This window comes from Hemicordylus capensis, chromosome 1, assembly GCF_027244095.1.
Source record: "Hemicordylus capensis ecotype Gifberg chromosome 1, rHemCap1.1.pri, whole genome shotgun sequence".
NCBI lineage: Eukaryota > Metazoa > Chordata > Lepidosauria > Squamata > Cordylidae > Hemicordylus > Hemicordylus capensis.
Window position 1 is genome coordinate 97,556,619 of NC_069657.1, and position 26,221 is coordinate 97,582,839.

Below are 26,221 nucleotides of genomic sequence, written 5' to 3' on the forward strand. Positions count from 1 at the left end.
AAAGTTGTGAATTACTCAGCATGCACGGCCAAGTACAACCATGGCCTGTAGGAATCCCTACAGGGGGATTTGTAAACCTTGTCCCATGAGGAATTAAAAAAGAAATTCCAGCGAACCCTAGAAAAATTGGCTGAAGTGACCAGGCAGCAGTTAAGCATTGCAAAACATCTCGCAAAGTCAGAGTCTTGCTCTTTGACCGCTGCTGTTGCTTTGCGGAGGCATGCATGGCTAAGGTCTACAAACCTCCAAAATGACACGTAAGAGAAGATTGAAAGTTTGGCCTTTGACAGAAACGGCTTCTTCAGTGAGATGACTGACTCCACCATGGAACAACTTAAAAAATCAAAGTTCACTGCGAAAACATTTACCTCTGCTTCATCTATGTCCACATTTACTCCTCAGTACCGTTCCTATTCTGGCAAACAGAGGCCTACTTATAGGTAACAAGATCGCTGGGACTACAAGAGGCAATACAATCCTTACCACAAGCATCCTTACCAGGGTAAGGGCAAAAACACTCAGTCCCAACATAAAAAGCAACCAGAATCGCAGAAGCATCTTTGAAGTTCAGGAATGCCCACCGACACTGGACTTCTCCCCAATCCCGTCTTCAGGGGCATTAACATCTTGGCAAGTGAGTTCCACCACCATTCTCACAATCCCAGCACTTCCACCATCACATGGGTCCATCAAGCTGGCATGGCATGCCCCTGCATGGCATCACATAACATCGGACCACTTAGTCCTGAAGATCATATCCTCAGGATACGCCATAGAATTCAAAACGACCCCTCACTTTATGGGAATGAAGTTCACTCTGCCATCCCTGTCCTTACAGGAAGAGGAGAAGGAGCTGTTGGAGAAGGGTGCAATCACCCCCGTGCAGTGGACACACAGGTGGGAGGGGTTTTACTCCTGTTACTTTCAGATCCCAAAGTGGGATGGGAGCATCCTCCCCATCATGGACCTGCACCATTTAAACAAACTGGTCCATGTCAGGAAATTTTGTATGATGGCGCTGCAGGAGATCTTACCACTTCTCTACCAAGAAAAGTGGCTTGCAACGCTGGATTTGAAAGATGTCTACTTTCATAAGGGAGCAACACAAGGAGTACCTACACTTCACCGTAGGCCACCAAGTGTATCAATACAATGTATTACCCTTTGGACTTTCCACCGCCCCAAGGGTGTTTACCAAAAGTATGGCCATAGTGATTTCCCATCTAAGGTGTTGCAATTTATCCGATATAGGAGCAGTGTTGAACACAGTAATCCGAAGGGCATACTTACCAGAAGAAAGGTTCAAATGCATCAAGGATCTGCCTACACAGCCAACTCAACTGATACAGCGACTTCTCGGACTTATGGCGTCCTGCAATACAGTGATACATCACGCATGACTGAAAATGCAGAAGCTACAACTGTGGTTTCTGTCAGTTTTCCATCCCAACCAAGACAGTCAATGGAAACATCTAAAACTACCACCACAAATAATACAATCACTATCGTGGTGGTCAGACAGCCGGGATCTCCTGGAGGGGGTTCCCTTCCAGACAGTCTCCGTCAATCTGGCTGACAACAGATGCATTACTGCTGAGGTGGGGCACCGATTGCGAGAACCATCAGATACAAGGCAAGTGGACCCCACACCAAGCCCAATTGCATATCAACTTCCTGGAGTTGCTAGCCCTCTTCCAGGCACTGACGGCCTTCTTGCTACTGCTACAAAGCAAGGTTGTCCAAATTCAATTGGACAATACCACAGCCAAGGCATACATCAATCGTCAAGGGGCGACCGTATCTCTAACCTTTTGTGCCCTCAGTGTACAACTATGGCACTGGTGCATCCAGCATCAAGTGTTCCCGATGGCCATCCATATCAAAGGCCTTGAGAATGTCCTAGCGGATGACCTCAGCCGTGTGTTTCCACAACACCAACAACACAAATGGGAGCTCAAGACAGAATACATTGCTCCCCTCTTCAACCACTGGATAAACCATCCATAGACCTGTTTGCAACTTCAATAAACACGAAGTGTGCCCGCTTCTGCTCGAGGGCAGGACATGACCAACAGTCTCTGGGGGACACTTTTCAGCTGGATTGGTTTCAAGAAACACCGTACATGTTTCCTCCATGTCCCTTGATAAGTCGAGTAGTAGCTCATCTCTTGGCCTCTCCAACGTCATGCATTCTGGTGACCCCATGGTGGCCCAGGCTGTTGAAGAGCCGTTACCATCATCTGCCTCGAGCTAGATCTCCTGTCCCAGGACAACAGACATGTCCTCCACCTGGATGTACTCACACTCCGTCTGACTGCATGGCGAATCGTATTTTAAAGAATATCTTGCTTAACCAAAGGAAGGCTTCTACTAGGCATAATTACTTGGGGAAATGGCTTCGATTCAAGACCTATGCCAGGGCACATGGATTTCTACCAAAACATGCTACTATTAGAGGTGTACTCCTCTATTTAACTATGTTAAAGATGCGAGGTTTGGCTAACGTGTCCCTGAAAGTCCACTTGGCCGCACTCTCATTAAAACACCCCAGGTGTGATGGCAAGATTCTTTTCTCTCACCTGGATAGTAAAGCCTTCCTCAAAGGACTTACGGACGAATACCCTCCCATTCTACCCTCCAGTAGAACCCTGGAGCTCTCTTCATTAACTCAAGCTCCATTTGAACCGATGGCTACTACTTCCATCAGACTTGTGACCTTAAAGACAGCCTTTTACTCACCTTTACCACCTCAAGGTGTGTAAGTGAGCTAACAGCCTTAAGGATAGATTCTCCCTATACAAGAATTTAACCTGACAAAGTACTGATGCATTTGGACCCTGATGTTTTGCCCAAGATAGTGTCCACCTTCCACCTGAACATTGTGCTTCTAACATTCTACCTGGCTCATACAAAGGACTTCAGGTCCTCTAAGTGTTTATTCATAGCCTACAAAGGCCCTGCCAAGGGCTCCATCATATCCAGGCAAGGGCTGTCCAACTGGCTGGTTAAACTCATCTTGCTCACCTACAAGTTGCAAAACAAGAATCCACCAGAGGCAATCAAGGCACACTCCACTTGGGCCTACACTTCATCGGTGGCACACCTCTTGGGGGTAACTTTCATGGACACCTGCAAGGCAACTACATGGTCCACAGAATTGCCCTTTATTAAACGCCATTGATGTGCGCTGTGCTGCGGAGCGAGCTTTGGGAGAAGTGTTCTGAAACAGGTGCTGCACCCTCCTCTAGGGAGAGCTTACTAAACACCCATACTTCGGGATCTCAATTCAGATAAACAGGTTGCTCACCTGTAACTTATGATCTGGAAAAGATCCGGTGACATCCATAAGACCCTCCCAGACCACCCCTCTGCAGTAGTGCTCTGCTATGTGCGTACCTGTGTGCATGCCTTTTTTTCTCTGCTGATGCTGATGAACTCACTGGCTTATCCGGATGATCATCCTTCACGGTGATCATCCAAGAACTGAGGAACATGGCACCCAGCCTGCCTTTAAATAGCACACTGTAGGCATGGAGGTGAGGCTTGGACGCCTCAACAAGCTGTGGCATTACTACTGTGTGGTTCCTGCGCAGACGCAGATTCCCGTACTTATGGATGTCGGCGGATCTCTTCCAGATCATAAGTTACGGGTAAGCAACCTGTTTCCCCCCCAGTTTTGACTAAATTACAGTGTCCTGTTATGTATTCTAATTCTAGTTAACAACTCAGGATAAATCAGTGTTTGATTCTGGTTTGTTTTAACTAACTAGAGTTGGAATAAGTCACGGTTTCCCTGAATTGTATACGGTAGGCTGATTCAGACATCACGTGGAACCTCTATTAAAACTGGACTCCGCATTATGTCTCTGTGCCGCGAGAGCTTGCTATTCTCCCTCTCATCTCTGAGCCAAGTGTCCACTTTCCATCTAAGTTAAATAAACCAAGATAGGTTGTGACATCCAAACCCACCAATTTTGGTTTAGTCTAAACTACTTTCTTAAAATAAGCCAAGATGTGTCTCTTACCTCAAACCCTGGGCACAGATCTTGGCTTATTTGAAATAAGGCTAGAATAAAACAAGATCAATGGATTCAGATGCCACAGCCTATCTTGGTTCACCTAGATTTGAAGTGGATGCTCAAATGGGGATGATAGGGGGAAATCGCATGATTCTGAGGCACAGAGACCGCAAGCAGAGCCTTGCTTTAACTGAGGTTCCATGTGATGTCTGAACCAGCCCAGTAGAAAGCTAGTCTACTTAAAAGTGAAAATGAAAGCTGTCATTCTCCTCCCCTTGCATGCAGAGAATGAGGAGAATGAAAGGGGAATATGTGAATCTGAGACTTGTTGTAGTTTCTGAACCAGCCTTCGTGTTGCATTTTTGCATTACCTACTGCACTGAATACTTCTGCATTATTTGAATTCCTCAAAATTGTTCTGAACCGTACTAATTTAAAAAACAAACTGTTTGAACATTAATAACCTAAGAACGTATATAACACAATCTTAATTTTATTTATCTAGAATGGAAAAAAATCTTCTACTGGCAGAATCTGAAGCTCTCCAGAATCAGTTCCAGGCAACTATTGCAGAAAAAGAGCGACAGCTTGTAGAATTTCAGAGAGTGCCTCGTGAAATAGTAACTCAGGGATCTGGATCTAGCACTTATCCAACCAAGGTAAAATAGCCTCTTCAAGAACCTAGTCAAATAACATTTTTAACATATCCAGAACACATTTCATTCTTGAATTAAAAGTTGAATTGACATCCACGTGACTTTGCAAGTGTCACAAACTCTATGACACTTGACATACACAAGCATAGCATCAGTGAAAGGCACCAGGGTGCCACTGCTTCAGAGATGGAAGCAGTGGCACCACAGTTGCTGACTGGCTGCTGCGCAACCAGCATTCATGTTTCTCCTGTTGGGGTGAAGCATCTACCACATTATCCAAAGCATTAGTCTAGTAATATGTTACCAAAATGCTATTTGGGCCAGGTAAACTCTCCAGTCTGGCTAATGAGAATGAAAACTGGCCTTCAGTAAAAAATTGTGAGGACAAAATACCCTTCTGAACTCCTTGGCGGGAGGGCAGGATATAGATGTGCAAATAAACAGTGAGGCATGTTGCACCATGTGCACCCCCAAATTAACATATCCTGTGTTGTTATCTAGGCCGCAACGGTCAGTCTAAAAGTGTCAGACAAAATTGTGTTTTTTTAATTGCAATGGAAGTATTGAAAGTCCACATAGCATTGCCAGTTCCCATAGCCTTTGTTGTTTTGTCTTAGGGATTAGAAACTGTTGCTCTTGTTGGAAGCACAGATGTCCCTGAGCAAGTGAACCATTTGTTGGCTGAGAGGAGCCAGCTTCAACGTGAGCTCCAGCGCTGCCTTCAGGAGATGCACCAGAGGGAGCTGCGATTCCAGGAAATAAATTCAAAGGTAAAAAAGAAACTGGAAATAGTTATTGCTAGATAATCATAGGGCATAGTATATAGTAACACTGGCTCTCCCCCCACCCCACTCCCTGTTATTTTCCTTCTGAAAGCTTAACTGCATAGAAAATGTACCCATGCTTTGCCATTTTCTTCTGGCAGGAACCAGTGAGTAAGAGGCATGCAATTTTTTTAAACCTTCTTGTCCTACTCAGAGTTGGAATGGAGCCATGCAATCTTCTCCCCTAGGTTAGGTTTTGATGACCAGAATTAAATTTGGGGTGGAGATAAGGTGGAATTCTATATTTTGTATGGTTTAAATTGTCTCTTTTAAAATGCAGCAGTCCATAAATGAATTTTAAAAACATGGGGAGAAAACTGCTGCCATAAAATTATCTGTATGTTAGAATTTAGTAGGTGTCTCCCCTTCCGGCTGTCCTGCCAGCTCTTTGACCTCGAGGAGCACTGCCAACAACCCACATAACCTTACCCTGCTCCTCTGTAATGCCAGGTCAGTCCAAAATAAACCTGAACTCATCCATAATTTGATCATGGATGAAGGGGCAGACCTGGTATGTATTACCGAGACTTGGTTGTGGGAGGCCAGTTTGGTCCCAGCTTCTTCCTCCAGGATATTTTGTAGAGGAGCAGGTGAGGGGACATGGGCGGGGAAGTAGAGTGGCTGTGGTCTATACGGATAACATCTCCCTTACCAGAGTCTCTGTTAGGGTATCAGACCATATTGAATGTGTGTACTTGAGTCTGGGGACCAGACATAGATTGAGACTTCTGTTGGTGTACTGATCGCCCCGCTGCCAAGCGGAATCCCTTACTGAGCTCACGGACTTGGTTGCGGAACTCGCGTTGGAGTTTCCCAGACTCTTGGTGCTGGGGGACTTCAATGTTCATTTCAGGACCAATCTGTCCGGGGTAGCTCAGGAGTAGCGGCCATGACAACTATGGGCCTATCCCAAGTGGTCTCTGGACCGACGCATATTGCAGGTCACACGCTTGATTTGGTCTTTTACTCTGCTCAAGGTGGTGTTCCGTGGGTGGGGACTCCTGTGATTTCCCCATTGTCATGGACAGACCACCATCTAGTTAAGGTTGAACTTACAACCACTTCCCACCTAAGCAGGGGTGAGGGGCCTATTAGAAAGCTCCGCCCGAAGAGTTTATTGGATCCAGGAAGATTCCAAGAAGCCTTGGAAGGGTTCAGTGTTGGCTTTGCTGGTGATCCTATTGATGCCCTGGTTGAGAATTGGAACAACATGCTCACTAGGGCAGTAGACACGATTGCTCCCAAGCGTCCCCTCTGACCCACTTCAAAATTGGCCCCTTGGTATACAGAAGATCTACAGGGGCTGAAACGGCAAGGTAGGCGACTGGAGCACAAGTGGAGGAAGACTCAACTCGAATCTGACAGATTGCAACACAGAGCACATCTATGCTCAGGCAATACGTGCGGCAAAGTGGCGGTTCTTTTCTGCCCGTATTGCCTCTGCGAGTTCACGTCCAGCGGAGTTGTTCAGGGTTGTGAGGGGCAAAATCTTTTTAAAGTTGGTACAGTTTCACGATTACTTGATTTACATAATTTAATCTAAGCACAGGACTTCAGTTTCTGTTGAGTTCTGTTTAGACACCTTTGGCATGTCTTTAAACAACCTTGTGAAGGAGAAGTCAGATAATTGCTTAGGGGAAATCTGTTGGTTGATGGTGTTTTACTTAATTCAAATTATTGCAGATGATGCTATCAGTAGAAGAAAATACTGCATTGTCTGCCCAGCTGAAAACTGTGTCCCAGACTTTGCAGGATAACCAGCTCCGTTATACTGACCTGCAGAATCGTTACTTGCGGCTTGAAAGGGAATATCAAGTCCAAGTTGCTTCTGTTCCAGGTTCTATTCAGGTAGGAAAGCAGAGACTTTTGTTATTATTTCTCATTGTGGGGTAGTCTGTATGAAGTGTTGCCTTAGGTATGGTTCATCTCAATTCTTGAAGACCTGAAGATCTCTCAGAGATGGCTAGACTGTTATCAAGGGGTAAAGGATTCCATGCAAACTATTTTAAAAGAACTTAAATGCTAAATATTTGGAGTGGATTTAGAGGGAGAGACATGGAGAAGACAAGAATCTTGCTCTAGCTTTCCCAAGCAGAATGAATAGTATTGCTGGATGAGGTTTAGTGAGAAGCTTGTCCTCTGCATACTCCAGCTTTGCTCCCATATGTCTAGAGTGCTTGCCAAAGGACACTAGGAATATATTTTAGTGTTATATATTAGACACATATTTGTGTCTAAGTAAATATGATATATATTTGACTGTTTCCCCTACCTGCTTAAATCATGGTTAATCACAGTTAAGGCTAATTGTGTCCTGATTAACCAAAATTCTTGACCAGGGCTTCCAGATGGTTAGTAGACTCTAGTTAAATGGAAACCTAGTTAACTAAAATCAGAGCCAATGTAACATTTAGCCATGTTTTACAGCAGGCAGAGGGAATTAACACAAGAGATTGGAAAGCTTGGGGCTCTGAAGGGAAGACCTCGTTATTATTTCATTCATTCGTTCATTCATTCAATTTTTATTGAATGAATAAACGTCCAAAGCTGTCTCAGGGCAGTTTACAAATAAAACAAAGACAGTTAAAATCAATCAACAATTAAAAATATAAAATACTATAAAACAAACAATAAAAAAGTTTAAAGACCTGAAAAACAGGTACATTAAAAACGCTTTATAACAATTAAAAAACCCTGGAAGGCCAGGCCAAACAGATAGCTCTTTCATATAAGCACACCATGTCTACCTCTTCATCTCTGGTGTTTTTGCTTGTGAAAGACCTTATAATAGTTGTAGATATGTTTTTCTGCCTCCCTAGTGTATTAATTTATTGTGGATTTAATATAAAGGGCTAAATGGCAGCATTTATGTGCAGTACGATGAAACGAGCAAACTTTGCTTGAAGAACAAACTTTTTAATTATGAACAGTTTCTTTATGCATGTTATATCAGAATATGTTATATTTAGGGTGAAGCTCAAGCAGAAGTTCCTCCAGGAGCACCCCAAGAGAGAGCTGCAGTTATTGTTGAGATAGACAATATGGAACTCGATGAACTCAGGAAAAGGTCAGGATTGTTTGCTTGCTTTTTTGCAAAGCATTTTTGTTGACTTTGATTGATTGATTTGGCGGTTTATACTCTGCCTTTCAACTATATGATCCTCATTCAGTAATAATAGTTAAATTAACAATGGATTGCAGTAATAATAATTTTAGAAATGCACATGTAAAACTCAACAGCCCATAGCCCTCTGGCTAAGGACAGGGGATGATTCCCTTTGCTTCTGCCATTCCTGGACAACTGACAGTTGGAACAGTATTCTTTCCTGGCAGACAGAGGAAATGCTGGCTGTGGCCGCTCATTCCCTGTCCGGTGGATGGGGCCAGGCTTGTTCTCCCCTTGCCACAATGTTCTTCCTGTGAGGCAGTGGCCCTTAGCCTTCCAGCTAAGAGTGTCCCTCCAGGGGCCAGAGGGTGTTTGCCATCTCCAGGCAAATGTAGTATACTTCTCTTGATATGGCATAGGACTTAAGAGGAAAGTTGTATATTTAAATTCTAACTATCTCTTAAAGGTATTCCTAAATTGGGGAATGTCTGTGCAGTGCCCTAACAGGTGTAAATTTCCACAAAGCAAAGATTGTCAGCCACTTCCAAATATGGTTTTCCTTTAGACTTGCGGAGACAGAGCTGCAACATGACTCAGTGCAACAGACTGTATCTCAATTAATGGAAACACTCTCCGAAGAGAGGAGTAGGCGACAAGCTGCAGAAGAGGCCCTGGGGCTCTCCGAGGAGCAAATTAAAAGGTAGCAACATACATAAATATTTTCCAGGCTAATCTAGAAGATCACCAACATTTATGTCACTGGAGCAACTTACTGATAAAGTGTATTCAACAGACAAACATGGCTGCTTCTTTGGAATATACTGACATGTCTAGCACTCTTATCTTGGACAGAAGTCCATAGCTGAGGATTATATGGAGGATCCAGATCCAACAAGTCTGACATGCAGTCTAACGCTGTGCTAGTGCAAACATGTTGCACTAGTACAAAGATGTCGCGCTAGCGAGTTCCGCTAAGTCGATAGCTTATGTTCCTAACTAGTGTTGCCCTGGTGCAGAAGGGTGCATGTGTGCAACATATTGTGTGCCTCATTCTTTAAAACAACATCTTCAGTTTATATGTTGCAGGCAATTCAAAGCTAATGCTTGTGCACGCATTGCACAAGTGAGATTGCGCAACTTTGAAAATCTGTTTAGCGACAGGACCTATGTATGTGTGAGTGGGGGGGGGGTATCTTTCTTTGTTGTATTAGTGCCGCGTTGGCCTGGATGTCAGTCCAAGTTTCATTTATTTTCTGTTTGTATATGCAGATTATGATTTACTGCAGTAGTTATCAAACATTTTTCATACATGAAATCCTTTTCCAGTGGATTTGTCTGCTGAAGAAATGCTGTATGGTGCAGAAGATTTATAGCTATATTCCAGGGCATTTGACACATGTAAAGCTTGGTGGCAGGTCACTGGGCCTCACAGTTGCCCCATGCAAACTGGGAATACACACATGAACCTCACATTAAACCAGCAGTTCAGCCAAGCTGTCAGAGCCCTGAGCATGTGCACAGGCCCTACTTCTGGTGTTGGGAAGGATATGACAAGTTTGGGCGTAGCATTTGAACCCCCATTATTGACATATTTTACCCTACTTGTGGTACAGAACCTGACATCTGAGGGACAGATGTTGAGGTCCATACCACAAGCAAGCTAGAATATGCCAACACAGGAAGTGGTTTTATACCGAGTCAGACCATTGGTCCATTTAGCTCAGTATTTTCTACACAGACTGGCTGCAGCATCTCCGAGGTTGCAGGCAGGAGTCTCTCTCAGCCTGGAGATGCCAGGGAGGGAAATTGGAACCTTCTTCATTCAGGATGCAGGTCAAGATTGAGCATGACATGTGAACCCACCAATCTTGGTTTATCCTTCCTGACTCTGGAAGCAAGGCGCACGCTTGGGCTCCGGAGGCTCAGATGAACCACCGGTTCAACATGACACATGAACCCGCCCTCAGTTGAGACTTCTCTGTTCAGAGGGGAGATTGGTAGCTGTGGGCATGATTGCAGACGAGCTTCCCTGAAAGATGTTACTAATAGCTTAATTGAAGAACCCTGCCCAGGTTCCAAACAACCCCCAGGCTTGTCTAGAGCATAAATTGAAAACTATTTGTTTACTGAGTGGATATTCTGCATTTTTTAATTCTCTGAAATCATTTGTTAAATATGTTGAATAACCAAGACATAGTACAGGTTATGTTTGACTGAAAAGTAATGACTTTTTATATGTCACTCCACTCTGTCATTTTCAGAATAGCTGAGCTTTGTCCTGTCCCATCTCAACCAATCTACCCTGTATCTTTCCTCATGTTTCTCCACATGTTGGCCAAATTGACGGAGGCAGCATGAGCTCTTCAGCCAGTTAGTATAGGCCTAAACTCCAGCGGCTGTTGCTGGTGTCTATCTTACATTTCTTTTAAGATTGTGAGCCCTTTGGGGACAGGGACCCATCTTTATTTATTTATTCATTTTTATTTCTCTATATAAACAGCTTTGGGCACTTTTGTTGTAAAGCAGTACAGGAGAACCCCCTTGTCTGTGTGGGTTGTGTTCCATCGGGTGGGGGGCAGATAATGAAACCGCGGATAACAGGGCATTAAGACTATTGCCATTAGGGCAATAGCGGGAGTTAGGTTCCTGAGGCAGCGGTGCAAAGGGGCTGCCGAAAATGGGGTGGAAAACGGGCTGAAAGTGTGGAAAATTGATGGTGGGGGGAGTGCTGTACCCTGCTCTATGTGTCCCCAGCTGTCCAGCAATGCCCTCCAAAGTTTAAGAAATCTTTTTTTTTTTTGCAAAAACAAACCCAGCCACCCCTCTCTCTCTCTCTCTCCCCTCCCCCTCCCCCTCTCTCTTTTTAACAAAAGGAGCCACAAAATTGCTCCTGTCCTCAAAATGACCTAGGAGGTCATTTCTGCCCATCCCTGACCCCCAGATATGTGTGTCTTAACCCTTTAAATACCTTTCCCCCCACTTTTTCTGAGGTTGGGTGGCAATTACCTGACTGCATATACGCAAAATCACAGATGCTGGCTGTGCAGTTAATTAGTTCTTCTGTATATAAATATTCATAGTAGTAGTGGATACTCCACATATCTGTTTATTCCTGTGCCTTTTTAAAAACAAGACTGGCCTTGCTTTCATTATTTTGTATTCCTGATTAAGATTCCTTTTCTGCTCTATATAACTTGAAGGTATTTCAATTAAATTGTAATGAAATTGCCTGTCCTGTTTGAAGAGTAAATATAGAATCTGGATCGTGATCCGTTGACACTCATAAGCATGGGTTCTGCGCTCTCACAGACCATTCAGGTGGAATTGTTTAGTTCCTCGTGGTGCCAATAACCACCTCCTGTACCAGTGGCTGTGGCTCTTTGGAAAGTTATTTTAGTGTTGATTTGTGGTGAAAAATAAGGACATTACTACTCGGTTTAACCTTGGACTGTTTCTGACAACTCTTGACTATTTCTTTTTGGAATACTTTATTCCCCCATGGACTCTAATAAACCTCATAAAACTACTTTTAAAAGTAGCGTGGGGAGTGCAGGGGGAAATTCCCATCCACAGATAGTCACGATCTCTGCCTTCTTTGCCTCAGGGAAAATCATAATACTTTGTCGTGCAAGGTTTGCACCTCGTTCTCCTGCCAAACCTTAAAGAACTGGACAGCGCATTTGTGGATGACACTCTTGGAAGAGGCTCTTAGATCAGCACCTCTCATGCTTCAGTCACCAACGGCTTTGAGCTTGTTGTCAAAATCAACGTTGAGGGCAGCTTCTTCAACCACACAGTCTAAACCCTCAACGTCAGAGGCTTCCACATTGAGGGCTGATGTGTCATGTTAAAAACTGCTAGCCCCCGTAGAGGATACAGCCTCCCACTGGCATCTGCATTAATCTAAATGTAAATCCTCGGAAGGGGATGTGGCTGTGCTGCCACGCAAAAAGCATAAGGATAAGTGCTCCAAACTGCATCCTTCAAAATCAAGCGCATGCACCCCATCCCTGACAGGGCTTCAGTGACCGGTGGACTCTCCAACTCTGGCTTCAAGGTCAGTGACCCAGGCATTGAAGCAGAGTGTACTCTCGATGGCCTCAGCACCAAACACGATACTGATAACATCATTATTGAGTGAAGATTTGGCTCCACAAACGTCGAGGTCGATCCCTAACATCAAGCAGCATCCCTATCTCCTGCCACAACAATCACTGTCAACGCTGAGGCATTTGATTCACTCTCCAGTTATTTTCGATGCCAAGGTGGAAGCAGGAATATGGAGCCTATGTTAGACCCCAATACTGCTCAAAATCTGCTCTTATTGTTGGAGTCGAATGAAAGTACTCCTTCCACTGCAACTTTTAAAGGATTCATAAGCCAAGGACTAGATGAAGATATGCTGACCTGGTTGAAGCACCACTTTCTGTGCCAAAGATCCCGTCATTGTCACTGGCAAGGCCTCTACAGACTATACCTACAGTATCTACTTAATGTCAAGGCGCTTTATGCCTGATGCCATCCATGCAGACTACTACTTGGAAATGCCCAAGGGAATTCTCTGCTCAAGGGCTTATTCCTACAGGAGTCTGGGGTAATGCTACTTACTCCAGATCTTCTGAATCTCCCTGGTTTACCAGTGGACTATTATGAGTATAAAATGTGGAAAGCCCTCAAGAAGGCATCAAGCCAACTGGTGCAGGTGACCCTGCCGAGTCTTCAAGACCAAGAGGTTAATGTTCAGGTTAATGTGGATGCAGTGCAAAATGAATGACCTGTGTCAAAGTCTTTCATGGCAGTTGCTACTCAGACACATGCTCCTATTCCTGAACCACGTCCTGTGGCTGCTACTAGCACTCAGAATGTGTCTTTGCCTAGGGCTTTGTCATCCAAACCTCTCGACAACATCAGCCCACACTACCTCTTAGAGGATTATTACAATTTTGATATATCAGAGAATGCCTCGGATTCAACAGGGCATCATTCTGATCCAAATCCTGATTTACCAACTGTGCCATCAATTTTTCCTATAGAGGAAATGAGATCCTATCACCTGCAAACTGCAGAGATGACTTCGGTTTTGGGATTAGAATTAAAAAAGAAGACACATGAGTTGGATGATCCGGTTTATAATTTTTATGCACACCTTTTCTGCATTTCAGCCTGTTTTCCTGCCAATGTGGCAAAGTCAGCATGGGAAGTCCTCCCGATGTCCACTTCTACCTCCAAGCATTTGGAGGGTGTATACAGAATACAAGAAGAGGAAAATGAGTATTTAATGAAGCATCCCACTCCAAATTCATTGGTTATTGATTGTGCTTCTTCATCAAAGACTGGCTGGCTGACAAAGAGGGACGCAAATTAGATGTGCTAGGCTGGAAGGCCTATGCTGCTGCCTGTCTCTCACTGAAAATTACAAATTATATGGCTTAATTCACCCATTAGTACACCCATTCTTTGTGGGATTCCTTATTTCAAGATCAATCCAAACTGTCACCTGAGGAATTTCAGAAAACATTTGTAGAAACCTACACAAAAACTACAGCAGTCACGCGCCAACAACTTGGCAATGCTAAGCATCATTGAAGAGACAGAGTCTCGCACTCTGACCACTGCTATCACTATCCGGAGACATGCATGGTTGCACTTTTCAAAGCTCCAGAAAGATATGAAGGAGAAAATAAAGGCACTGCCATTTGATGGTAAGGGCCTATTCTATGAGATGCAACAATGGAAAACAGATGTGACAAGGGGATTTTTTTTTTAAAAAAATCAAAGTATACTGCAAAGACATTCATCTCTACTACATCTTCATACTCTGGATTGTGATATTGTCCATGCAACCATCAACAGAATGCCTGTCGACCAACTGATAAAAAGATTACAGGAAGCCTTCTCAAAGATTCAACTGTAAGCCTTATAACTCATGGCAATCATGGCTCCCATAATAAGGCTGCTGACTAGGTCAGACAACATATTTGAATGTGTGTCTGTCTACCTATATCATCCAACAGCCCATTATTAACACCATCCATCAATTCTGCTCAATCCATCAAGTCCTGCATATGCATGTCACCACATAACATCAGACTGGTGGGTCTTACAGATAATTCAGATGGGTTATGCCATAGAGTTCAAGACATGTCTAGCTTTCACGGGGGTGAAATCTCCTCCTGCTATGCCTGCATTGATGGAAAATTCAAATAACTTTGCGAAGTATTCTGCCACTCTTTCATAGGGAGGGATGGATTGCAATGCAGGATACTTTCACATCAGGGTACAGGTGAACCAAAAGAAATATCTACATTTCACAGTCAGCTACAAGATTATATACACACACACATATATGTGTGCGCGCACACTTATATCCTGCTCTTCCTCCAAGGAGCCCAGAGTGGTGTACATGGTTATGTTTATCCTCACAACAACCCTGTGAGGCAGGTTAGGCTGAGAGATATGTGACTGGCCCAGAGTTACCCAGTGAGTTTCATGGCTGAATGGGGATTTGAACTCAGGTCTCCCCTGTCTTAGTCCAACACTCTAACCACTACAATGTACTACCATTTGGATGGGCAACTGCACCCAGAGTATTCATGAAATACATGGCTGTGGTAATACACAACTGCACACTCAGGGGGTGACTATCTTTCTGTACTGGACTGGTCTCCTGGCGGCGAAGAATGAAAGAGAGTTACACACTCAGATCTTGTATGTAGTAAATCTCTATGATCTAGGATTCAGGTGAACTGGAAAAAGTCTCATCTAACACCTATGAAGAAATTACAGTACATAGGGGCTGTAATAGATACGGAACTTCAGAAAGCTTTCCTTCCTATAGATCTCTATCAATGGATAGTGACGTTAATAATGTCACTCCAAGCACATACAATCCAGGTTTTGCTAGGTGTGATGGCCTCCTGTATGTTAACTATCAGACATGCACAACTATGGATGTGGAGGTTACAGCTTTGGTACCTGTCAGTGTTCCACTCTAACGTGGACAGCCCTCACATGCTTTTGACAATTCTCAGATCCATCTTGGAATCTTTGAACTGGTGAACACTCCAACCAAATTGCATTGGGGGCATTCCATTCAGGACGCCAGTACCCACATCTTGGGTAACTACCGATGCCTCCTTACAGGGTTGGGGGGCACAAGGGCTTTGGTCTCCGCAACAGAGGCATTTATGCAACGATTTCCTGGAACTGCTGGCATTGTATCTTGCACTCAAGTCTTTTCAACCTCAGCTGAGCGGACATGTAGTCCAAGTTTAACTGGACAACACAACTGCCATCACCTACATCAACAAGCAAGGCGAGGCAGTTTCAAGGATGCTATGCAATCTGAGTTTACAAATTTGGAACTGGTGCATTGCACACTAGATATTTTTAGTTGTAATCCATATAAAAAGAATGGACAACACATTGGCAGATGTGCTGAGCAGGTCACAAGGGCTGCTGCAACAGCACAAGTGGGAGTTGCCTCTCAAATACCTGTTACCCTTATTCAAGCTCTGGAGGACACCTGCGGTGGACTTCTTTGCCACGCAGTCAAACAGAAAAAGCAAACAGTATTGCCCGAGAACAAGAATCAGAATGTATTCCATGGATTCCAGTATAGATGGACTCAGGATTTCTTTTACTTGTTCCCGTCATACCCTCTACTGATCAGAGTGGTGGCCAGAATTCTGCAGGATATGCCCCACTGTACTCTAATATCGCCATGGTGGCCAAGACAGCGTTACCAGTGTTTGCCTCAACATGCAGATTTCCTTACTCGGGAACAGGATCAGGTAATGCGTCTGAATCTACACACACTGCAACCGACAGCCTGGAAGAAAGGCTATGCCAAACTATGGCTTCCAAGACAGCCTGGAAGATAGGCTTCAGCCAAACTTTGGCTGTAAATGGACAATATCAGCACTGTAGGGAGTATGCACTACAACATAAATTTACTTCCATCTCTGCCACAATATGACAGGTGCTGCTGTATTTGATGGGGCTGAAGTTGAAAGGCTTAGCCAACGTTTCTTTGAAAGTGTATTTGGTAGCAATCTCCTCTCAGCACAGTGGCTGGGATGGAAAGACAGTTTTCACTTGCCCAGACAGCAAGAGATTTTAAAAAAGGAATTAACAGTTTATATTCACCTGTGCATAAGCCAGTGGACAAATGGAGCTTATCCTTAGTTTTGACAGCTCTGACAGAAAAACCCTTTGAATCAATGTCTACAGCATTTATGAAAACTGTGTCTCTGAAAACAGCATTTTGGTGGCAATAACAATGGCTCAAAAGGTCAGTGAACTTACAGCTTTACGCATTGATGAGCCATATACAAAATTCTTTCAACATAAGGTCATCTTGCAGTTGGACCCAGACTTCCACACGAAGGTTGTTACTGTGTTTCACTTAAACCAAGATATAATATTGCCAACTTTTTTTAGGAACCTTTCATCGCCATTAGAGAAGGTAATGCATTCTCTGGATGTGCACAGCTCTCTACAATTTTATTTAAAAAGAACTCTCAACTTCTGACGGAAAAAAAATTTTTTGTGGCACATAAGGACACGATGAATGGCCAACTTTCACATTGGTTGGTCAAATTGATATAGCTTACCTATAAGCTTCAAAAGGTGGATCTCTGGAAGGCTGTTAAAGCCCATTCAACAAGAGAATATGCTACCTCTGAAGCACATTTTCTGGAATAAAATTTAAGGACATCTGTTTGGCTGCAACTTGGTCTTCTCAGCAGACATTTGTGAAGCATTATGCACTAGATTTTTGCTGTGCTGTAGAGGCGAACTTTTGGGAGGAGCATTTTGAAAAGGGTGCTTCAATAGCTTCCTGAACCCCCACCAGTAGATTCAGTAGCTCATTAATCACCCATGCTTATGAATGTCAATGGATCACAATAGAGATAAACAGGTTGCTTACCTGTAACAGATTATCTGATAGTGATCCGTTGACATTCATAAGACCCTCCCAACCACCCCACTGCAGTAAGCTGGATCTACAGTGCTGATATTTTAAAAAATAATAAAAATAAAACACTTACCTTTTACAGTTAAAGAGACTGCCTCTTCATTGTCGGCCATCAAGGAACTGAGGGAAATAGTGCCAAATGGCTGGAAATAACGGATGCTAGGCATGTGCACGAGGCAGTTATCAGCGCCACAAGGAGCTAGACAATTCCACCTGAATTGTCTGCACAGGTGCAGAACCCATGCTTGTGAATGTCAATGGATGACCAACAGGAAGCAACCTGTTTATCTGACAGAGTTGGGAAAAGCTCAGAGTTGAGTTCTGATTCATTTCAAAAGGGCAAGTTGTCAGATATCCAAATTTTGAATCAAAGAAAAAGATAAATGGACAAGTAGATAATCTGATAAACTGTCTTTCATTCCCTTTTTTAGGCTTGAAATGAGTAGTTATAGGACTACATCTAGAGATTATACTGTTCAGATGGAGTCTGATGAGGAAAGAGAGGCTCTGATCATCAACACTAGTGAACATATTATAGTACGAAAGGTAAGTCTAACATCTTAAAAGTGAAGCAGAGATGCAAAGCACTTCTGCATGCATACAGGGTACGGGGTGATGACAGCTTTGTCTTTGACTGTCATGTATTTCCATGACACAGGAATGACTGCCCTGGACCTTAGAGCTATAGTAGTTAGTGTCCTCATTGCCATAGGGATGGAGATGTGATTGACTTCCTTCCTCTGCCTTCCCATGCTCCCTGTTGTTGTTGGACACTTGCCTTGGTCACCATATGGAGAAAAAAGGCCCACCTATACTCACACTATACTCAGGCATGACTGTACCATGCATTTGGCTCATCCAAACCCCAACACCCTGTGTGCTCATGGCAGTTTGAATCCCAGCCAGTGTGGCTCTATAAAAGTGAATTGTCTGATTCTTGAGTTCTACCACAAAAAACAGATGTGTGTTTCCACTCAATCATGAGGTTAGAGAGTGAGGCAAAGGCATTGCATCTTGGCCTAATTCTTAATTAGACCAGAAACGCGATGCAACATAGGGACTTCAAACTAATATGTTAAAATTTTAAAATACCATTGGCTTTTCTTTCTCTTTCTTTCTTTGTCACATTTATATACTACCCTATATAAAATCTCGGGACTGTTTACAATCCACCAAAGAACAACCAAAACCTAAAAACCCTATTAAAAAGATTGAAATTACCATAAATAAAACTTTAAAACATCATAACTAAAAACAACAACTTCACATTCCAAGTGACTGTTGCAAACTCTCAATGTGGTGCTGATGTATTGTGTGGTAAATGCTTCTCAATGTTATGGTGTAGATGAGCATCACTTGCCCTGTGAAAATAGTAAAGACACAACTATTTATTTCTTATTATGCCACTAGGCCATTGGACTATGGGGTGGCGCATGGTTCTATTTTGACTCCCATACTGTTTAACATTTTCGTGGGGAATCCTCATGAAGATGCTTAACATCTTCATGGATCATCTGGAAGATGAAGATGTTTAACCCGGAAACATCTTCATTGCCTTGAGAAGGAAATGCGAAGACCTTGGTGATCTTCGCATTTCGTGAGAAGGAAATGTGAAGAACTTCATTGGCCGTGATGGCGTAGATGAAGATGTTTAACATCTTCATGGGCCATCCATAGGTATGGGCCACGGTGTCATCAATATGCTGATCATACCCAGCTCTACCTGTTATTTAAGTCAGCCAGGGAGGCAGTGGATATCTGGATTGTTCTGGCTGGCTGTTCCGGATTGGATGGGGCAAACAAACTTAATACAACTAAGACGGAAGTGCTCTGGGTCAGTAACTGATTATCCGAGTTAGTTCGTTAATAATACATTTGTATGCCGCTCTACACAAAAAGGTCCCTGGGTGGTTCATAACATAAAAACCATTAAAGCATTAACATAATTAAAACAATTTAAAGTGCAATAAAAACTCTAAAGAAGTTTTCCCCCCAAGGATTTATTATTTTTGCAATAAAAAAGTATAAAACATGATTACCAGTTGAATTTCCAGAATACAGAGATTATATATGGTATTACAAATAATTAAAAAAGAAAAGAAAAAGAATAGACAGAACCTTTTACTTCTGATTACCATCTTCCCAATGATTAATCATGTAATAGAAACGATACAATATTCAAAGAATATTCAAAGAGTCCTGTCCATAGATGAAAAGGCATCAGCACAATCAAAAAGTATGAGTAATGGCTTAAGAGGGATATATGATAGTAACAACTTATAAGGGAAACCTAAATGGTAGTTTGTTCATGTAAGAGTATTGGAAGATATTCATAAAAATACCAAAGCCAGTTGCCTGCTAGAATATGCTGTAGTATATAACTAAAACAGTGCTAATTATATCCAGTTAATATTTCCTAAACCGTTACATCAAAAAAAGAAAATTGTTATATAAAAATTAGATTAGACAGCTATTAACTACTTGACAGACAAACCAAGTTCAAATGATTTTAACATGCTTTATCTCTGTGGTTAATAATTATTGCTATATAGAAGAAAAGAAGAAAAGAAATTTTATAACTCTGCTGTGGAGTTAAATTCTGTCATACTGGTTATTTCACTTGTTATTTTACTCATCGGGAATTACAAACAGAAGGAAAAAGAAAAGACAAAAATAAAACCCATAATTAGCCATTTTGTGAAGACTAGCTTGGTAACACAACTTCCCTAAATAGGTATTAACCACTAAACAAAATAATATTCCAATATCACATTATTCAGTATATAAAGGAATAAATCTCTCATGTAATGATTATTTAAAACTGCACAGTACCAATGTAGGGTAAAAGTAATATAAAGGTAACATAACCTGATTATGGAAAAGGTCCAAAATTAGAAATAAGACCTTCTGAATTTCTGAAGTTAAAAGTACTTTCAAGAACAAAAGAATTTAAGACAAAGAGAAAAAGAAAAAGATTAGAACCCTCTGTAATTTTAATCCTTCAGATTTCAGTAACTTTAAAATCTCCATTAAGCTAACGGGTTCTTATCTGTTAGCTTTGGGGTGGGGGGGACATGAAAGGAAAGGATTCTTCCAAAAAATTCATCAGTTGGTTTAAGAGGATCAATCAGCTACCGGCATCATGGGGAGCACCAGGGCTCAAAACAAATCTGTGAGACCATCCTTCAGAATAACCTCGAGCCAAAAAAGCAGGACCCACATATATTTGAATCTGCTCCTGTAATATAAGGCAATTTTGTCATTCAGCAAAAGGTTTCCTGGAGTTAAAGCTCTCTGATCTCTTCATCTACCAACGTTATCTTCATAATGCCAAGAAAGCTTATTTCTCCGTCCTGTCTGGTGTAGAATCCGTAAATTTCTTGGATAGAAGAATCCAGGATTTGTGAAAAGGGAAACTTCGTCTTGATATTCCATGATCGCTTGTCAGAGAACACTTCGAATCGAGACGAGGGTTCTGGTTCTTGCAAACAGATCACTTTCTCTCCAGACAGACCAGATCCCAAATCCATATCAGATTTTGGAATAGACACGCTCAAATTATCTCATTTTGTCACAATCCGCGTACAAAATTTTTATAATTCTGCAAATACTGATAGTTGAAACACAGAAAGAGATAATGTCTCTGTTTGGGAGTACGATTCCATCATATTGGTTATTCCACTTGCTGTTTTGTTCTTCGGGGATTAAAAAGGGGAAAAGGGCGAAAAACAAGATCTGCGGTAAAAATCCCAGATTAAAAATTTAAGCTAAACTAGCTAGTTTGGGTTTAAAAAAAAAAAAAAATCAAAGTTAAAACTCGATTCTGAGTACATAGTACATATTGATAATCCCAGTGTTTTTATTTATAGAATTGCTAAATTGGTCTTAACTCAGTGGAAATACAATTTATGACTCTCTAACTTGATCTTAATTATGCTGTTGATAAAGGTGTTATGAAATAATGAAATCAATACATCATTAAAGAGAAAGCTTCAGATTGCTCACATAATTCAGTGTTGAAGAGTAGAGTACACTAAAATAATTAGATCTCTACAATTAAAACAAAAACACAGTTACCCTAAATAAAAATTAACCATTTAAACACAGAAAATAAAACTCCTAAATCACATAGTTTAAATAGTATAAAACTAGTTTATAGTTTAGAATTATAAACTAAAAGTCTGACTAAACAGGTATGTTTTTAGGTCCTTCTTAAAAACATTCAGAGAAGAGGAAACTCTAATCTCATTAAGAAGCATGTTCCAGAATCCCGGGGCAACTCTAGAAAAGACCTGGGGGATAATCTAAGGTAAATCTGGTCCCGGATGACTGAAAGACCAGGTTCACAGCTTGGGGTGTTTCTGGGACCCATCACTATCCTTGGAGGCACAGGTGGTGGTGTGCAGTAGTGCCTTTTACCAGCTATGGTTGGTACATCAGCTGCAACCTTACTTGGAGAAGTCAGACCTGACCTCAAACACGTATGCACTGGTAACAGATTGGATTACTGCAATGCACTCTATGTGGGGCTATCTTCAAGATGGTTTGGAAGCTTCAGCTGGTCTAGAATGCTGCTACAAGGATGCTTGTAAGTGTTAGTCGCTCCTCGAGGATCACACCTATCCTGTGGCAGCTTCACTGGTTACCACTCCAACCCAGTTGAGAGTGCTGGTTTTGACCTTTAAAGCCCTACGCGGCTTGAGGCTGGGGTATTTGTCGGACCGCATTCGCCCATACAAATCTGCCAGGGCTCTTCATTCAGCATTTTGAGCCCTGTTCATGGCCCCACCATTGACTGAGATTCGGTTGACAGGGACAAGAGACAGAACCTTCTTAGTTGTGGCCCCTCAGCTATGGAATTCTCTCCCAGAAAAACTTCAACACACTGCCCTCTCCCCAGGTTTTTTTTAAAAGATCTTAAAACCCATCTTCTAAAGAAGCTTCTAAAATATTTTAATGATAAATTGATTGACTTTTAATTTAATTTAATTTAATTTAATTTTTATTTGTTTTAATTGAGTTTGTTTAATTGATTTTATTCTATGCTGTATTCTTCTTGTTTTGTCGTTTTAAACTTTATATTACTTTTATTGTTGTGACCCACCCTGAGCAATATTGTACTAGAGGGGCGAGGTATAAATATTTTAAATAAATAAATATTATGCCACCTTTTAAAATCTTATCTAATTTCACCTTTTGTGTTTCCAGCCCTGGATTTGTTTCTAGGCCTTTATTTTTGAGGCCCTATTTGGAAAGTATATATGACTACCCAGCTTTAGTTTTTTTGTTTTTTTCCCTAAGACTATATGTTTATTTTCTGAACAGGTAAAAGGAGGAGCCCTTTCCTTCAGGAGATGGATTCGAGGACGAAGTCTTTACTGCTCCAAGTTGCTGACATCCAGGGCAAAATCTCGCTATTTCTTCCTCAGTTATTTAGTGGTCCTACATCTTCTTGTTTTCCTATGCCTCACGGGCATCTTATAAATGCACTGAACTTGCTGGGTGAATTATTTTCCTTCTAAATAATGGTGTGCCAATTTGAGATAGTGGACTTTTCACAAGCTGCTATTATGCTATGCACTGGACACAGCTGTATATATTTGAAGTATAATGTGTGACTTTTCGCCTACTTCTTTAACAAGAACTTTTAAATGTACATCACGGTTATTCCAAAGTTGATCTGAGTTGCTGTTTAACTATGGTATATTATATTTGCTAAAGAAAAAAATATTGTCTTATCAAAACACTACTAAGAAGCTGCTGCAATTGGGATATTTAATATACTTTGGGAATATATAATAATTGAATACTGCTGAATGGGTTGTAAATGTTATCTTTTCTATATAAATTTTATTTTAGCAGAGTTTAACTATAAATTTGGGGGAAACTATTCTCAACTATTTGCTTTCTCGGCTTCTTGATTAATAAGAAGCATACAGGGTGCAATACGGGGGGGAAGCTGGAATCATTATGAGTTTCTCAACTTTAAATAAAATCTTCAGAATTGAAAAAACATTTCTCTTACCTGTGTGGATATAATGTTGGGTATTTACCATGGTTTGTGTGTGAAGAGGTTGATACCAAAGGGACAGTAATGGCAGTTGCCATTGAAAAATGGCAAACATGATTGAACAAGGTGGACAAGGATCTTGTAGTTTTTGAAGGTGTCCATGGTTTATTCATATCATCATCAGTATGGAAATCTTACCTTGACCACTCTGTATTCTACCCTTGGATCTCTTGGTGAATCACTCCACTGACCGACATCCCTGGATTCACTCCATTCTCTCCAGCTGAGAGAAACTTGTCTCCTACTAGCTCTGTATCTGGGAGGGTTCTCTTTCTGAGCTTGGGCACCTTTTATTTACTACCATTCATGCCCAAGTTGTATGTATTACTCATTTTCTAACATTTACAGTAGGCATGAAAATTGCCCTGTCATGCTGCAGCTGAGTGTTCCTTCTGTGTAGGTTCAGACACATACTGTGCTGTTTGCACAGAATATAGTATAGGATTGTTGCATCAAGACCAGTGGGCCAGCAGGGAGCATCAGAGCATTGAAGCCCTTTCACCACTGCAGTAATTCTGTATTGTTCAGGCATTGGGTAATTACACATTGCACATTACAATACAGATTAAAGAGGCTTTGGAAACCAAATATAAAAGGTAACTGCTATACTATTTATTTGTTCCAGATGAATATTGCAAAATAAAAGCAACAAGAAATAGACCAATCCAACTAAGTTGGTATTATTTGAAAAGCCATAGCTATTATCAGAACAAACACAAATGCCACAATGCCAGGCCATTCCTCACTGGGCTGCTCTTAAGGAGGAGGAGGCTCACACTATGCCACCTGAGAGGTTTCTCCTAGCAATTGTCAGTTCAGAGGGACTTGCCTTGCATTTTGAAAACTGTGAGTCAAAAATGATTTGAAGTAATCACAGTGAAATTGTGGAAGAGACCATTCCAAACACCATTTCTAAAATTACCAAAATGCATTGTTCTATTTTCATAAAAGCATAGTTGTAAAGGTATTCATTACCAAAACAGGGGCAGCTCAAAGATCAAAAGTGTTTATATAATAATCACATATTGGAATGGAGAGAGATGCATGCACAAGCCTCTTTCCTTCTGTGTACTGGGCTGACACATGGCAAATTAACACCTGAAAAGCAAACCTAGGGGAAGAGGCAAGTGCACACATGGTGATTATTGAAATAGGAAGTGTCTAAAGGGATGTGACAGCTAAAGAGAACTGTTTGTTAGAACATATGTCACATAAAATGAAATGAATCGTCTGCTGAAGTTTGAAAGAAGCTGCTCGTATTTGAACTAGTAAGCCATTAAGTTGTCAGATAGGAACATGCAGAAGAAAACCTGTGAAGTGCTTACTTTGAAGTCTTCAACAGCTTTCCATTACATTAAAAAAATAAGACAACTTGGATGAGGGAATATATGAATGGTAGTTTCCATTTGAAGAGCAGATAAAGATTTGGCACGAGTGCTATCTAAAGTCAAAAGAGTTTTAGTAGTAGCTTGAAAATGCTGTGAGGCAGCTGCTTAGAATTTCAGCTAAAAATGGATATGTGTGCAGAAGCCTCTGCACTGTGGTGTAAGTCGTGTACAGTGGGTTGTGACAAGCGGAGTGTATTATCTTCAGCTTTGGTTTGGGGTTCTCTTTGTTTATGAGAAAAATGGAAATCTTGGGCACTTAGTAATGAATCCTGTTATCCTTCCTCTGAAGTGGACAGTCTTCATTGTTCACTAATGGGTTGCAATATTCACCCACAAGATGAGGTAAATAAATTCAAAGTCCTCAGATGTGGGAGAACTCCTAAATTCTTCAGTCATAGTGGAATGACTTGAACAATACTGTTGGACTAGCTGGCTGAATTGTGTGTGAGTGTGTGTGTATGTGTATGCATGCCATCATGGGCCAGCGTGGTATAGTGGTTAGAGTGCTGGACTAGGACTGGGGAGACCCGCGTTCAAATCCTCATTCAGCCAAATACTTGCTGGGTGACTCTGGGCCAGTCACTTCTCTCTTAGCCTAACCTACTTCACAGGGTTGTAGTGAGGAGAAAGTATGTAGTACAATGCTTTGGGCTCCTTGGAAGAAGAGTGAGATATGAAATGTAAGTAAGTAAGTAAGTAAATAAATAAATAAGATCATGCTGCCACATGATAATGAGGGGAACATTCAAGCCACCTCTTACCATTAGATTTAAAGGCTAGTATTTAAATTGCATGGTGGGAGGTAGTTTGATTATTCCATCCCACAGTAGGTTGAGGCAGTGGCCAGAGATGCCTTCGGCTGATACACCAGCTGCATCCATTTCTTGAGATAAATGACCTCAGAACAGTAGTACATCTGGTGGTCACATCCAGACTTGATTACTGCAATGCGCTCGATGTGGGGCTGCCTTTGTACATAGTCGGGAAACTGCAGTTGGTACAGAATGCGGTGGCCAGATTGGTCTCTGGGTCATCTAAGAGAAACCATCTCAGAGAAACTCCTATCTTAAAAGATCTACACTGGCTGTTGATAAGTTTCCAGGCAGAGTACAAGGTTGTGGTTATAACCTATAAAGCCCTAAACAGCGTAGGGGCTGGGTATTTAAGAGAATGTCTTC

The 26,221-nt window shown here is 41.8% G+C and overlaps 1 protein-coding gene across 1 annotated transcript in view; it reads left to right on the top strand.

The window, feature by feature from the left end:
- LOC128327785 (golgin subfamily B member 1-like) overlaps positions 1-23,600 on the top strand; it is a 98,630-nt gene extending 75,030 nt beyond the window's left edge. Inside the window, 7 exon segments of the mRNA XM_053257042.1 lie at positions 4,525-4,678; positions 5,293-5,445; positions 7,183-7,347; positions 8,469-8,566; positions 9,171-9,305; positions 18,017-18,131; positions 22,911-23,600. Of these exon segments, the coding sequence (XP_053113017.1) occupies positions 4,525-4,678; positions 5,293-5,445; positions 7,183-7,347; positions 8,469-8,566; positions 9,171-9,305; positions 18,017-18,131; positions 22,911-23,069 (979 nt within the window). The 3' untranslated portion in view covers positions 23,070-23,600.
- The last annotated feature ends 2,621 nt before the right edge of the window (positions 23,601-26,221 follow it).